Genomic DNA, 17,373 nt, shown 5'->3' with positions numbered 1-17,373 from the left:
GCCACACCAGCCAGGGCCCCTCCTATAAATCTGTAAGGTCAGGATGTCTTGTCCCCTGCTACATGCATGCACCTAGCACCAATGGCCTGGGTTAAGAGTAACCACTCAGCCCTGGCCGGTTAGGCTCAGGAAATAGAAAACACTTACTATTATCTTCTTACAGTCCTTTCCTCTGCACAGTTCTGTATAGGTAGAGTACTGCACATAAATAATCCAGCTTCCAACAAAAACCGCCAACCAGGAAAAGAAAAGGTATTTCATCCGCACATATGAGAAGCGAGCCTGTGAGTAAAAGAGCACATAACAATCATTCATTCAGCACCAAGTCAGCATTCACTGTCCTAGACCATGATTACCGCCCCCCCTCCCGACTTCTTGGAAGAACTCAATATATATTCTAGGCTTTGATATGGCAAATCTCCTAGAACAAAGTGTACTTTCTCTGTGTTCAAACAGTACTGGTCTTAGAAGAGGAAGCTCCTTGGTCTTGCCAATGAAAAGGGGAACAAAATACCCTTTAAAATGTATAACTTTTCAAATACCAAGCATTGAAAGCTACTTATTAAGCATGAGCACGGCATCATGCTACCCAGGGCACCCTGTAAGATCAGGTAAAGGGAGACACAATTCCTATTTATTACAAACTTATAGAAGATTGTTTCAAATAAGAATCTTAACGTTCTTTATGGATAATCATGAGAAAAATAATTGTGTTTTTTAAAAAATAAGAACAATGAATTTGGCTAGTTGTCCAATGCCTCATAGTGATGTACAACCAGAATAAGAAATTCTCTTCTATTTCCCTATTGTATTCCCCAAGGCCTTAAGTTCCTTCTATTTAACCAATCAAATACTGCACCTAATCAATATTCTGGAAAATTGGGAATGTTACAACTATTAAAAGAGAAATGATTGGAGAAGAAAGGTTAAGACATATAAAGAATAGATTACTCCCTGGCCAGTGGTTAGAGCATCTGCCTAATCACTACAGACCAAAGAGTCAAGGGTTCGATTCCAGTCAATGGCACAGACCTCAGTTGTGATTCGGTCCCCAGCCCTGGTTGGAATCGTGCAGGAGGCAACAAATTGATGTGTCTCTCTCACATCGATGTGTGTGTGTGTATGTTTCTCTCTCTCCCTCCCTCCCACTCTATCTGAAGATAAATGGAAAAATATCCTTGGGGGAGGATTTTTTAAAAAGCGTACATTATTCCTTGCATGTCAGCTTATAAAGTTGTATAATAGGATCCTCTTTGCATCGTTTTGCTCCCAGTACTCTGATATTTAATTGCAACTTGTCCGGGTTGGTACCCTTTCTCCAGCAACCTGTCAACAAAAGATTGCTGCCACCAATCTAATTCCAATAAATGCCCCATCTGGGGTGCAGTAAAAGGAGAAACTTTATTTAGGTAAACAGTTTGCAAACCAGGGAAACACAGCAACTAGTGGAAATCTAAAATACATGCCCCCCTCCACAAAGGAGAGGCTGGCTTATACAGAGAATGTGCTTGCCCTGATCCTGGGTTGGCCCTTTTTTATGCAAATAAGAAATCCAAATTTGCAGTTTGATTGGCTCAAATAGCACTGTTCTGATTGCTTGAAATCTTGAGTCCTCATTGTTATAGAGGTGCTCTGATTGGTCAATAAAGATGCAAACGAGGACAGAGATGTGCTGCTCCAATTGGATAGGGCAGGTCTCATTCTATTGGTCAAAATTTGATTCCAGGAACTTCTTTACTAAGGCAGCCAAAACTCAGTGATAGGCAGTGTGGTTGAGAGGCCTCTATAACCAATGGTTGCTGTACTTCCATTATAAATGTGGACCCTGTTAACCACAAGGAGTCCTTTTTGGCAGGTATAGTCCTTCTTGGGGTCACCAAACCACCTATCAGTTTAATCTTGAAGTGTCAGTTGGTCAAGATAATTTGACATTTCTTTTTGAGTCTGGAGCCCCAGTGGCTTTATAAAAAGCAGAATTTAGGACTATGGGGAGAACTGAGCAGAATAAAGGTATGTAAATAAATAACAAAAAGCGAGTTTTGCTTTTAAAATCACAAGCCAGTTTCTCACACTGGGCAATAGTAGGATACTGTGAGTACTGTGAGCATACAATGAAAGCAGAAAGAGATGAAAGAGACATAAAAGTGCACCTGCAGAAGACAATGAGTGCAAAGAAAAAAGAGACTCAGGAAATACTGAATTCAGTTGGCCCTTTTTATGGTTTAGATATCAGTCTTTGTTAGGTTAACAGATGGTGAATCCCATTACCAAAAAGCTTAAGTACAACAAATTCACAGTCAAATAACCAGTCATTAAGCTTTATTATTTTAACTTTATTAAAATGCCTTTTAATGCAAGGTATTTTTGTACACTCTAAATGAATCCAGTAAAAAGAAAATTCAGACAATTCCAAATTAAAATCACATAAACGACAATGGGGTATATACCAAGGGGATTGTTTGAAAGACATTTAAGATTTTTGGTCCTAATTAGAGGTCTGGTAATCAGATAGAAATGGATATGTAATAGTATTATGAGGCTTAAATATGATTAAATGACATAATACCTATAGAATATAAGAGTATTTCTAGGTACATAAAAAATACTCAACAAATGTTAGCTAAATCAATATGCAAGGCACTAAGCAAAAAGCCAATAATGCTGTCATTATGATTCAGTCACTACCTTCTTTTTTGAACTTGCCAAGAAGAAAACTGAATCTGAATCTGATCAAGCCTTTAGCTCCAATACTAGTTTACAGGAAATACAGGAGACAGAGGAACATAAGTGAAACTTAAGTAAGTGACACTAAGAGGATACAATCAGCAAACTCCAGCCTGGGAAATGCTGCAAAGAACAACCCAGTTTCTTCAAGAAATAAATTATAAGGAGGGAAATAAAAAGAGGATAGGAAAAACTGAAGATTAAAAAATATTTAAGAAAAAAATCAAACAATCGCAATATGTACATCTTTCTGAGTCCTGATTCAAATGAAAATATGTGTGTGTGGGGGGGAGGGGATTAAAAATTTAAAATTTGGCCCAGCCTGTGTGGCTCAGTGGTTGAGCATCAACCCATGCATCAAGAAGTCATCAGTTCGATTCCAGGTCAGAGCACATGCCCAGGTTGTTGGCTCAATCCCCAGTGGGGGGCATGCAATGCAGGAGAAGGCCAATCGATGTTCTCTCTCATGGATGTTTCTATCTCTCTCTCTCCCTCTCCCTTCCTCTTTCTCTAAAATCAATAAAGACAAAAAAATTTGAAGACTGACAGGATAATTGATGATATTAAGGGATTATTTTAATATTTTAGGTATGACAAGAATCTGTGGTAATGTTTAAAGAAAAGAGGCCTAATATTTTAGAGACATATATTGAAATATTTATCAAAGAACTGATATATCGGAAATTTGATTCAAAGTAATGTGGGAAGAGAAAAGAATGGGTAGTGTGGTTGAAACAAGATTGGACATGAGTTATTGTTCTAGTTGGGTGATGGGTACATGCTTTCTTTTGTATATGTTTTTCGCTATTGATTTAAAAATCTTTATATTGTACAATAAGACATACTGCCACACCAGGACACTACCTTCACACACATTCATCCATTCATCAACTATTTATTGACTGTCTACAATGTACCAGGTACTGCCTTAGGCACTTTCAATACATCTCCAGTAAGGGATGAACACATAATAAATCTACCATACAAGTACCCTTCAAACAGTTAAAAGTGTAACTTGAAGGGCTATAGCATGGCATAATTTTACTTTTAGAAGTCCAATCTTATATTGTTAATATTTTACATGATTTTTTTTTTTTTTTTAAGCAGGGTTTTATTTGTTTTTTTTTAACCTCACCTGAGGACATTTTTCCTTTTTTTTGTTCAGACAGAGTGGGAGGAAGAGAGAGAGAGAGAAACATCCATGTGAAAGGGACTCATCAAGTGGTTGCCACCTGCAGGACCCAACCAGGGCTGGGGACAAACTGCAACCAAGGTATGTGCCCTTAGCAGGAACTGAACCCGGGTCTCTCTGGACCACAGGCTGACACTCTAACGGCTGAACCAAACCGGGTGGGGCGAAACAGGGTTTTAAAACAAGATTAATTTTAATTCATTCAGTAAAACAATCAGGGAAAACCTGACACTATTTTCTTCTTTCCTTTTCCTGACTTGCTCCACAGTAGGAATAAGTCATGGAGTAAAGGAAAACAACACAGACCCTACTGGTGAGTAGGTTTCTCCGCCAGTATTCAAGATTTGGTCTTATTTTTCCTTCTTCTAGACACCAGTGATGTCAACTGCCCTTTAGATTCTCCATCAATAATTCTTATTTAGGTTTTTGTACAAATGTTCAGTTAAACTACTATAAAATGCTTTCTTTTTTTTTTTTTTATCCTCACCCGAGGACATTTTTTTCCATTTTTTGTTCAGGTAGAGTGGGAGGGAGAGAGAGGAACAGAGAGAAACATCGACGTGAAAGGAACACATCGAGTGGCTGCCACCCGCACAACCAACCAGGGCCGGGGACAAACTGCAACCAAGGTACATGCCCTTAGCGGGAACCGAACCCGGGTCTCTCAGGACCGCAGGCCGACGCTCTAACCGCTGAGCCAAACCGGCCAGGGCCTATAAAATGCTTTCTAACGCTTAGTAAGCTTAATAGATGTTGAAGCTAAGACTTGTATATTTCTCCCTCCTGCATACCCAATTTAATAAATTGAAATAATTTTGCTTTTCTTTATAATTCAAATAGCTCCATTTAAAATTTTCCTCTGGTATATGTTTAAACTGAAAAACATCCTGTGAACTGGCTTGCCCGCCGAGTGCTCGTTATGATACAGAATGCCAAACATTTCGGAGAGGAAGTTAGACTAATGTCACTCCCAGCAGGGCACTGGGCATCACCGGTTGTAGACATAATGACAAAAAGAGTGAAACACATTTCCAGCATGCCATGGAAAATAACTGATTTTTGTGTAACACAAAATGGTACAAAGACCTTCATGTATCCTCTAATATCTATAGATCCTGATACTTCATATTTAAAATAATGATTGAAGATAAACAGCCATAAATGACATATGTAGCTATTAACTAATTTTATTGCCCTGTATGGTACTCACTAAAATGTTTCCAGTGGTCTGTTTTGTAGCAATTACCTAGACAACCTAGTCTTTGATTAAGAAATGTAGTTATTGTTTCTGACGTTTTTACTTATGTTGAACTATTGAACTATCCAAAATACTGCCTAGCAGCATTTCTATTCTGCTGATTTTGTGCCTAGGTACTAATGGTACATTTATTTATTCCAAATTATGATCCTGAAAAGCATGATAAGATTTTTAGAAATATACTGTGGCAGTGATTCTCAACCGGAGTCCATTTTGTCTCCTAAGGAACTCCTGGCAATGTCTGGAGGTAATGTTTGTTTCATAACTGGGAAGTGCTACTGGAAATCTTGTAGGTACAGGAAAGAGATGCTGCCAAACATCCTACAGTGCAGAGCAAAGTCTCCCTTCCCCCAACAACAACAAAGAATTATCTGGCCCTTGCATTATGGTTACATGACAAAATAAAAACAAAAATTATGGGTTGAAAGAATCAAACTTATATGACACTATCATTTTATTTTAGTCTTTAAAGCATAAACTACTGCTAATTATAAAAATATGACATCTGTCTGAAAATAACAATTAAAAGCAGTTCTTTATAACTAGAGTAAATGAGTAGAATATCTTATACATTTAAAAAGTTACTGGATCCCTGGCTGGTTTGGCTCAGTGGTTAGAGTGTCGGCCTGCGGTCCAGAGAGACCCGGGTTTGATTCCTGCTAAGGGCACGTACCCTGGTTGCAGTTTGTTCCCAGTCCTGGTTGGGGTCATGTAGGTGGCAACCACTCGATGTTTCTCACATCAATGTTTCTCTCTCTCTCTTTTTCCCCTCCCACTCTATATCTGAAGATAAATGAAAAAAAAAAAATCACTGGAGATGGAAAAGGTATAAATAATGAAACAAACACACTTTCTTTATCAATTCCACTCTGTCATTTTATCTCATTGTGATAACTTTGATTTCAAAGCAAATCTGAAAACCTTTGATTTTGTTAAATAATTTTACATTGTTTCAAAAATAGGCATAACGAGATAAACACATTAAAATTTCACCATTTAAGACTTTTACTTATCTATTTCATAGTCAATATATTTCATAAACACATAAAGCACAAACTCCCATTTATTTTACCCCTCAATACTCCCTACATGGAAGTTTTTTTTATCCTCATCCGAGGACATTTTTCCATTTTTTGTTCAGATAGAGTGGGAAGGAGAGAGAGGAAGAAAGAGAGAGAGAGAAACATCGACGTGAAAGGGACACATCGAGTGGCTGCCACCCACACGACCAACCAGGGCCGGGGACAAACTGCAACCGAGGTACGTGCCCTTAGCGGGAACCGAACCTGGGTCTCCTTGGACCACAGGCCGACGCACTAACTGCTGAGCCAAACAGGCCAGGGCGGATGTTCTTAATTTTAAGTAAGGAAGACAAATATCTGTCCTATCTCTCTTTTTAACCACAAATAGTTTACTTAACATATTTTGTGGACTTAAACACTCAGGAAACACAATTGATAAAGTGATTGTTTGCTAAGCTCAAATACAGTCATTTCATCATTCATCATTTCACAGAAAAAGCTGAGAGACATGTCTGTCCATTTTATTCAAATTTTTAAATTACTAGTTATTCTGATAATTCAAATGTTAAATTATCAGTTATTCCTTATTGCTATATTGACAACATTGTAGTTAGCTGACTTTTACAGTATATTCAGAAGTAATCTGGCTGCAAAAACTAGAGTTAAAGTTATTGACACATATCCCCAAATATGACTTTACCCACTTATTTAAATAAATTCTAGATATTTATAGCAATATAAATTTGAAAACCAAGGTAGCTGTAAAACAAACAAACAAATATGAAGAAACCATTTAACAGCGTAAATACTTAATGTATATCACAGCACGTGCTGACACCCTTTATTTGGAATAGACCCTATCTTCAATAAAGAATGCTTCACTACTATTTGGAGGGCTATTGGAAAACTATTAAGAAGAATATCTAAATGTACCAAATTTAAACTATCCTAGTGATAATTTTCACAAACATCAAAAGACACCTATGATAATCAAAGAAACACAGAAAAAGAACTTTTATGCCATTCCAAACAAGGGAAACCTTAAGTTTATATAAGTTAAAAATAATGAAAATAAAGGTTGTAAAATTGTATACACTCCTCAGTTTGACTTGAGCACGAAAATGCTTTTTTATCACAAAGCTTTAGAGAAGAATTCTATGTCAAGGCTTTAACATTCTTCATCTTTCTTTCTTTTTTTTTTATCCTCACCCGAGGATATTTTTCCATTTTTTGTACAGATAGAGTGGGAGGGAGAGAGAGGAAGGGAGAGAGAGAGAGAAACATCGACGTGAAGGGACACACCGAGCGGCTGCCACCCGCATGACCAACCAGTGCCGGGGACAAACTGCAACCGAAGTACATGCCCTTAGCGGGAACCGAACACGCTTTAACTGCTGAGCCAAACTGGCCAAGGCCATTCTTCATCTTTCTAACAGGTGAATTTTCACATTTATAGGAAGAATCCTAGTTGTTTGCTGATCTAAATTCTAAAGGTTTTATTTGCATTATCATATTCTCTGTTTTGATTTCAATGAAACTCTAGAATTTAAATTCCAACAAGTAGCAGATAATTTTCACATTTTCTCTGAGTCCTGGTTCATATTTTTTTTATGCTTAGAGACTGACAGCATCAAAAATTCAAGAACAGCCTTGGCCTGTGTGGCTCAGGGTTGGGAGGCGTCCCATGCACAGGGAGGTCGCTGGTTTGGTCTAGGCACTTGCTTGGGCTCCATCCCCAGTAAGGGGCTTGCAGGAGGCAGCCAATCGATGTTTCCCTCTAATATCAATGTTTCTCTTCCTTTTCCTTTCCCCTCCTCTCTTTCTAAAATCAATTAAAAAAAAAAAGAACATCTGGGCAATTAGTTGTATGGGATGACCCTTAAGCCTGTAGCTAGTTTCAACAGTAATTTCTATTTCAATGTGGTGTCAAATATGTGAAAATGCTCATGGTATTTTGGTGGGATTATGGTTGATTTCTGTTTTTCTTCTCTATTACAGATTTTCTTTCTTTCTTTTTTTTTTTAATCCTTACCCGAGGATATTTTTCCATTTTTTTGTACAGATAGAGTGGGAGGGAGAGAGAGGAAGGGAGAAAGAGAAACATCGATGTGAAGGGACACATCGAGCGGCTGCCACCCGCACGACCAACCAGGGCCGGGGACAAACTGCAACCGAAGTACGTGCCCTTAGCGGAACCGAACCCGGGTCTCTCCGGACCGCAGGCTGACGCTCTAACCGCTGAGCCAAACTGGCCAGGGCCAGATTTTCTATCATGAATATGTACTACTTTTTAAATCAGAAAAAAATGACATTTGCATATAGGTGCTTAGCATATTTATTTAAAAATACATCTCTAGGATCTAGAAGTCTCCTAGTTGCTTTATTTTATTTATTTATTATCCTCACCTGGGGACATATTTGCATTTATCTTCAAATAAAGTGGGAGAAAGAGAGGGAGGAAGAGAGAGAGAGAGACATCTATGTGGAGAGACACATCGATTGGTCACCACCCACACGACCCCAATGGGGTTCCAGGGACAAACCGCAACCAAGGTACTCGCCCCTAGCAGGAACCGAACCCGAGACTCTCTGGTTCGCGGGCCAACACTCTAACCGCTGAGCCAAACCAGCCAGGACCTCCTGGTTGCTTTTTAAAAAAAAGTTATCTTTGTTATTGAAAGTATTACAAACATCCCTCCTTTTCCCCCCACTGACTCCCTTCTCCTGGTCACTTTTTAAAAACTCCTTTTACTGTAAAATATATCATCCATATCTAATTTAAAAAAAATATATAAATATAACTTAAATTATAATTAGTAAATAACCATGTAACCTGTACTTGAGTTAATAATTTTTTTTAGTGCCTTCACTGATCTCCATGTACCCTCTGCCAATATAGGGTTAATTTTAACATGCTCCAAACTTCTATGACAATCATTTATGTGCTTTTCAGAGTAGTTTAATCACTGATCATATCTGTTTAAAATGATGCTCATTGCTCTTGAACTTTACAGAATAGAAGCATACACCATATATTCTATTGACTAGCATCTTTCAGCATTATATTGTGAGATTCATCCACACTGATGCATATAGCCATAGTTTGTTCATTTTCTTTGCTGTGGAATATTCTACTGTCTGATTTTTTATTAAGCAATTTATTTCATTTTATATAAATCAATATATAAATTTTAAAATGTATACATTTCTCTTCAAGTTCTGCTGAAAAACATATACTATGGAGCCACAATCTATGCCTGACTCCATGAGAGACACTGTGTGTCTCATGTATTTCATCCACTGTTCCTGGAAATTATGGACTCAGAGACAATAAGAACATATAGTTCAACCACACGGTGATGTGATATGAGGCTTAGAATGATTTAACAGTTTTGGCCCTGAGTTGGCTGTGTCAGGAGGAAATCTAAAGGCATTACATGGGAAATGTCATAGAATTCCTTGGGGGTATGTGTGCAACTTTAATTCTTAGCTAATGAGGAAATGACTTTTCCCACCAAAAGTTGTAATCTTCGCTTTGCTGCTACTTTACAGAACACAGTCTAGGCACAGATTTCAGAGAGCTGCAAGGTCTAGAAAACAGATCAAAGCCATTCCAGGGTTAAAAAGAAGGTATACAGACCCAGCCAGTGTGGTGCAGTGGTTGAATGTCGACCCATGTACTATGAGGTTGCCAGTTCAATTCCCGGTCAGGACACATGCCTGGGTTGTGGGCCAAATCCCCAGTGGGGGGCATTCTGGAGGGGGCCAATCGATGTTCTCTCTCGCTGTTTCTATCCCTCTCCCTCTCCCTTCCTTTCTCTCTAAAAATCAATAAAGAAAAAAAATAAAATGAAAAGAAGATACACAGAAGGCTTCTAATGAACAAGCAGCCAGCCAGCATTTTACAGAGCATATGGGAGGCAGGTGTAGCCTCTATTAGCACTCCACATAAAAGGAACATTAGCATTTGCAACAGCAAATGAGAATTCAGTCATCGGGTTCTTCAACACCCCAGTGCAGAAGGGCAGGGGTTAAGAAAACTAAGTGTTCCAATTTTCTATTGCTGTATAACAAGCTATCCCCCAAATTAGGGGCTTACAACAATAATTTATGTCTTTCTGTGGTTGAACTCAGCTGGTTGGTTATCTCAAGTTTTTCATGCGTTTGTGGCTAGGGCTGGAGTCATGTGATGAGGGACTGACTGGTTTGAACTTGCAGATGGCTTCTTTATTCACATGTCCAACCCCTCAGCTGGACTGCCTGGAAGAGCTTCCCATGGCTAGCCTTGCTCCTTCAGAGGATGGTGCTCGGGGAAGTAAGGCTTCTTACATGATTGCTGATTTCCTGCTGACCAAGGAAGCTGCATCATTTCTGCCACACAAATTTTTTCTTTTTTTGTTAATCCTCATCCAGGGATATTTTCCCCATTGATTTTTAGAGAGAATGAAAGGGAGAGAGGGAGGGAGGAAGAGAGAGAAACATCAATGTGAGAGAGACACATCGATTGGTTGCCTCCTACACATGCCCCAAGCAAGGCCAGGGATCGAACCTGCAACCTTGGTGAATCAGGATGACACTCTAACCAACCGAGCTACTCAGCCAGTGCTCTGCCACACTGTCTTGGTTATACAGGCCACATCAGATTGAATGTTGGTGGCATGACATAAGGTTGTGAATACCAGGAGGCATGGTTCACTGAGGGGTCATCTTTGAAGACTAGCTACCACTCAAGGGTAGGATCAGCAAAGCAGGGTCTAAGAATGAGGAGAAAAGCAATGTGGAGGTCCCAGACAGAGCAGAGAATGATTTAACAGTTTTGGCCCTAAGCTGGTTGTGCCAGGAGGAAGTCTTGATCATTGTGATCATGGGTTCTTCCGTCTTTGTTAGTGGGGAAGAACTGGAAATTAAAATTAAAGTTCATTAATAGTATGTGTAGTTGTACATATTCCTGTTTAGAGTTGACTGAATATAGTTCTCATTCCATATCATGGGCTCAGTAACCATCAACAAATATTTAGCTTATATACACAAAGTCCCAAGTAAAAGAGCTACTTGAGATGTGGTTACAGATAAGTTTCTGAATAAGATTCACATCATCTTGTTATTTCAGTTAAGATTCTGGTACCCACAATGGGCAGGTCTGGTGTCCATTTTCCCCTTTTAGTTGGCCACAGGCACCATACTGCATCTAAAACTTACTAAATCATACAATAGCCACATGCAAATCTTGTACATGGGAATCCTAGTTGGCACTTAAATTCACTAACTAAAAACAAAGTTTAGCTACATTTTAACCTAAACTTAAGATTAAAAAGCATGTTCCCTTTAAATTTCAGATTCTAAAGCATATTTTAGGGCAAAATATATTTGCAATAGCTCTTTATAAGGTTGCATAACCTAATTAATATAATGTAAATTTCAATGCAGTTTTGAATCTTGGAGTATCCAGAGGCTAACTGATTATAATTGAGATTAAACTTGATTGTTGTAAAGGAACTTTAACAAAGAAATTAATTTTCGTTAATATTCTGTGAGGTTAATGAAGGAGGCTGCCTAGCTCGGAAGCTTCTTTTCCCTGTATTCATTTGTGTGACTTCGAGACACAGTGGCATTTAAATATTGAAACCTAACCTTCTGAAACAAGCAGATGTATATGTTCAAATACTGGGATGGGGGAGGTTATTCACCTCTCTGTACCAACATTCTGCCTTTGTGTCACTGAAAAGATTGTGGTTGGTCAGGAAATATGATCCGAAAAGAGTTACTGTTCTATGACCCGAGAGCCAGGGTGGGGACTCTACTCCCATTGGCTGGTACCCTGCCATAGATGTCCAGGAACCCTAGAGCAGAACAACTTTAAGAATACAACAGGTCGGGATGTGTCCACCTAATCAGCCACCTCTGAAGGTAAACTGTTAACTTGTTAAGCAATTAAAACGGCGACATGTAAAATGGTAACTACATCAGAGTTAGAACAGTGCTCAGTGAATCCAGATTCTGTTTTCTTTTCTCATCAAAGTACTTTAATAGCAGAAAACAGTACAAGCTCAGTGTAGAAAAAAAAAACGAACAAGAGTATTATGTAATTTTATAAGATAAATATGTACTGGGAATATAACATACAACATAGCTAACAATACTGTATTATATATTTGAAAATTGCTAATAGAAATCTTATAAGTCCTTATCACAAGAAAAAAAAATTATAACTCTGCATGTGATGGATGTTAACAAAACTTCCTGTGGCAATCATTTCCCAATATATACATATATCAAATCATGCCGTACGCCTAAAACTAATAAAATGTGATATATCAATTATATCTCAATAGAAAACAAGACAAAAAAGAATTATATAAAAAAATTAATTGCCCTGGCTGGTTTGGCTCAGCGGTTAGAGCGTCGGCCCGCGGACCGGAGAGTCCCAGGTTCGGTTCCTGCTAAGGGCACGTACTTTGGTTACAGTTTGTCCCCGGCCCTGGTTGGGATGTGTGGGTGGCAACCACTCGATATTTCTCTCTCTCTTTTCCCCCCTCTCCCCCTCCTGCTTTATCTGAAGATAAATGCAAAAAATGTCCTTGGGTGAGGATAAAAAATAAATAAATAAATAAATAATGCAGTGTGGTGTACTTCTTTCCCAGTTGTTTTCTATGTATGTGAATATGTAAAATACATTATCTTTTAAGAAAAATAATTGGGTTATATGATAAATATCATTCATCTCTTTTTTCCACTTAACATACTATAAACATGTTCCTAAGCTAGTAAATAGTTTTGATATTTAAAAAACATATTTAAATGGATTTATTACATTTAACAGTATGGGTTAGCCATAATTTATTTAGCCCTATCTCTATTGTTGAACATTTTTATTATTTCCAGTATTGTTCTATAATACAAACAACACTATTAACGAGAGCCAGTATTTATTAGTGCTACTTGGTACCAATTGTTATCAGCACTTTCTACATATTAATTTTACTTAACCTTCATAAAAAATCTATAATCTGGTATAGTATATTGGTCAGGGTTGGAAAACTATAGCCCGTGAGCCAAAGCCAGACTGCCATCTGGTTTTGTAAATACAGTTTTATTGGAACACAGCCACCTCATTGGCTGATGTGTTGTCTAAAGTTGCTTTCTTGCTGTAACAGTAGAGCTGAGTGGATTACAAATATTCATTCACTTACCCTGACCCACATTCCCTACTTCACTGCTACTGGTTTTGGCCCATGTGACTTGCTTTGGCCAATGCTTGTTAGTAGATGTGATGCAAAGAAAAGTGAACTATTGGACTTGACTTCTTGCACTTTCAGACACTGCTTGGGGAAGAACAGGTCCCTGGTAGTGCACTGATCCCAGGAAAATAAGTGACCTTGTAGCCCATCTGAACCAAACCCATAGTCTGGAGCCAAACCCACCCTAGAAAAGCTGAATCCCAGATGACCAATAGATGTATGAATAAAAAAATAAATGTTCATTATATGTCCTGATGGGGCTATTTGTTATACAGCATTGCTGTGGTGGCTAACTGATACTGGAGGGGATTACTATTCTTTCTGTACAAGAACTCTATGAGTGGTGAACTATTCTTCATTTTACAAATGGAAAAACTGATAAACATACATAAGTTAAGCAAAGCTATACTAGCAATAAGTAGGAGAACAAGGATTTGAATTGAGGCAACCCGGCTTCAGAACCAGTACTTGCTCTACCCTACTGCCTACTGCATTAAATATATAATGCCTGGCCAGTGTGGCTCAGTGGTTGAGCATTGACCCATGCACCAAGAAGTTGCCAATTTGATTCCCGGTCAGGGCACATGCCTAGGTTGTGGGCCAAATCCCCAGTGGGGGTCATGCTGGAGGCAGCCAGTCGATGTTCTCTTTCATCGATGTTTCTATCTCTCTTTCTCTCTTTCCCTTCCTCTTTCTCTAAAATCAATAAAGAAAAAAAAATATATATATACATATATATGTATATATATGTATTTGCTTATTTCTTCAGGATAGATTTTAGTAAGTGAAATTTCTAGGTCAAAGGGTATACAGTTTTAAAAGGTGTATGATCTATGCCTTGGCTGGTTTTGCTAAGTGGTTAGAGCATCAGCACATGGATCGAAGAGTCACGGGTTCAATTCCTGGTCAAGGGCACATACCTTGGTTGTAGGTTCGATCCCCAGCCTGAGAAGGGGTCGTTCAGGAGGCAACCAATCAATGTGTCTCTCTCACAGTGATGTCTCTCTCCCTTCCCCTCTCCCAGTATCTAAAAATCAATAGAAAAATAGCCTTGGTGAGGAGTTTAAAAAAAAAAGTGCATGCTACATATTGTTATATTGCTTTCCAAAAAGCTTACAACAATTAATATGCATTGATTTTTCAAAAGCACTTTTTTTTTTTTTTTACCTTCCCTAGCATCCAATTCTATAGGCAATTACCGTTTTAGTTTCATTCTTTGACAGTGGCTTTGGCTTTTTATATACTCTTTAAATCTTTAGCACTAGATTTGGCAAAGCCCTGGTATACCTAGACCAGTGTAGAACTGAACACAGCAGATGAATAATAACCTCAGAATTTATGTCTTTAAAAAATTTTTTTTAACTTACTGATTTTGGAAAGAAAGGTAGAGAGAGAAAGGAAGAAAGAGAGAGAGAGAGAGAGAGATTTGTTGTTCCACTTATACATTCATTGTTTGATTCCTGTATGTGCCCTAACTGGGGATTGAACCCGCAACATTGGCATATTGGGACAACGTTCTAATCAACTGAGTTACCTGGCAAGGGCAACCTCAGGATTTCTAAAATTCAGAATTTCATGAATGTATCTAGAAAATTTATTTCAAAGTGATTACAGGACATAGGCGAGCTAGTCAAATTCTGAAGTATCCCCAATACAGGGATGCCCTCCATCAAATTCAAATATCTTAAGAGTTGCTATGGTTGATTAATTTAGGCCTGACCTAGAATAATTGGAAGCACAGAGGAATCTAAGCTTTAGGTTATATGGGTCCAAGGAATGAGAAACAGGGCCTCACACTGCCCATATCAGTCTGTTAGAGAACAGAGAGGTTACTTAGGCATTCCTCATTAGAGTAAACATTACCAATATCTAACTGTCCTCTTCAGTTTAATAGTAAAATGATGATAGTTATAGCAGTTTTAAAATAAGTTATTATTATTTTTTCACCCTTCACAATTCTTTTATTAATTTATTTTTGTTATAGATGTTTCTCCTTTTTCCCGCACTAATTCCCTCCCCGCCCTGTCCCCAGCTTTGTTGTCCATGTCCATTGTTCATGCATACATGCATTTAAGTTCTGTGGTTTATCTCTCCCCCACCAACCCCTCTTCTGGGGATTGTCAGTCTGTACCCCACTTCCACATCTCTGGGACTACCCCATTCCTCAGACTGTTATGTTCATTATATTCCACAAATCAGTGAGATCATATGATACTTGTCTTTCTCTGTTTGGCTTGTTTCGCTTAGGACAATACTTTCCAGGTCTCTCCAAGTCGTCTCAAAGGATAAGAGATCTTTCTTTCTTACAGCTGCATAGTACTCCATTGTGTATATGTACCACTGCTTTTCTATCCATTCGTCTACTGATGGACACTTGGGCTGTTTCCAGATCTTAGCTATTGTAAATAGTGCTGCTGCGAACATGGGGGTACATATATTCTTCCTGATTGGTGTTTCAGGCTTCTTAAGGTATATTCCTAGAAGTGGGATCACTGGGTCAAATGGCAGTTCAATTTTTAATTTTTTGAGGTAACACCATATTGTTTCCCATAGTGGCTGCACCAGTCTGCATTCCCACCAGCAGTGTACTAGAGTCCCCTTTTCTCCACACCCTTGCCAACACTTGTTGTTTGATGATTTGTTGATGGCGGCCATTCTGACAGGTGTGAGGTGATACCTCATTGTTGTTTTAATTTGCATCTCTCTGATGATTAGTGATGTATTGCTGTCAATTTCTCCTTTGAAGTCCCCCAGAAGATTTTTAATATATTTTGGTGTTCCTATATAAAATAAATTATTATTTTACAATAGCCTAAAAATCAGTTTGGAATGGTAAGATCCTATTTTGAAAATATTACAAATCATGCAAACCAGATGGCCCTCTCTAATTTTGGAATTTCTCAGACAGGTGTTAATCTAAAATTGTCTTCCCATATCTCTTAAATTCCAAAGAAAGCTAAAACGAAACAAAACTCATAAAAAATGCTTCAGAGGCAAATGACAGCTATTTTGATCACAGTAATTTTTATATAGAAAAAAAGGAACTGGGCCCTGGCTGGTTTAGCTCAGCGGTTAGAGTGTTGGCCTATGGACTGAAGGGTCTCGGGTTTGATTTCTGGTCAAGGACACATACCTGGGTTGCAGGCTTGATCCCTGCCCCAGTCATGTTAGTGCGGGAGGCAACCAATCGATGTTTCTCTCTCTCTCCCCCGCCCTCTCTCCTCTCACACTATCTGATGATAAATGGAAAAAAACATCCTCAGGTGAGGATTAAAAAAATTTAAATCAGAGATTATATCTTAGATAGGTGAGTATTAGCAACAGCACAGGAACTCGGGTTGTCCAGAGCGAGAAGAAGCCTTGCAGATGACAGCTGAAATCTATAACTTTGTAACTGTAGCTTCAGATGGTTTGGGACTTGTCATGAACACCCTAGTTAGTAAAATTCTGTGATCTCAGACAACTTACTAAACTTCCCTGAGCTTTAGTATCTTTATCTATAAAATGCAGATGTGAAAATTTAAAAACTCATGGATATAAGAAAAATATACTTAAAAGGTCCTCTTCGTGGAAGTATAATAATGTACATAATATTAATAGTGACACATATCAATCATATATACTCAGAAAACTTTCCCAGTAGAGATACACAATGAAGAAAAAAGTACAGAGGCCAGCAGAGAAAGAGGGACAGCTTTCCTGCCCACCTCGGAGGAGTCCATTTCGTCAACCAGCCCTGGTAATTCATGCCCTGTACACGCTCATCAAGCCATTCCTCAGAGACAAGACCAGGAAGCGGTGGCCCACTGGGTGGGGTTGAATCTCCGAGGGAGGGGCTGCTGCCTCTCCCCAGAGCCCTGCGGAGGAGTAAGATGACCACCGTCCTGCGTGGCCACAACTCAGCAAACGCTCTGAGCGCCCTCCAAATCCCGAGTGTCC

General features: G+C 38.7%; 1 protein-coding gene across 1 annotated transcript in view; it reads right to left on the bottom strand.

Moving 5' to 3' along the window:
• The window catches only part of DIPK1A (divergent protein kinase domain 1A), a 107,797-nt gene that overhangs the window by 29,525 nt on the left and 60,899 nt on the right, over nucleotides 1–17,373 (bottom strand). The window contains exon 2 of the mRNA XM_036255838.1: nucleotides 148–282. Coding sequence (XP_036111731.1) covers nucleotides 148–282 — 135 coding nt within the window. The remainder of the gene's footprint in view (nucleotides 1–147; nucleotides 283–17,373) is intronic.

Source organism: Molossus molossus, unplaced genomic scaffold (genome assembly GCF_014108415.1).
Source record: "Molossus molossus isolate mMolMol1 unplaced genomic scaffold, mMolMol1.p scaffold_m16_p_12, whole genome shotgun sequence".
Lineage (NCBI taxonomy): Eukaryota > Metazoa > Chordata > Mammalia > Chiroptera > Molossidae > Molossus > Molossus molossus.
This window is presented reverse-complemented; position numbering and strand designations above follow the sequence as displayed.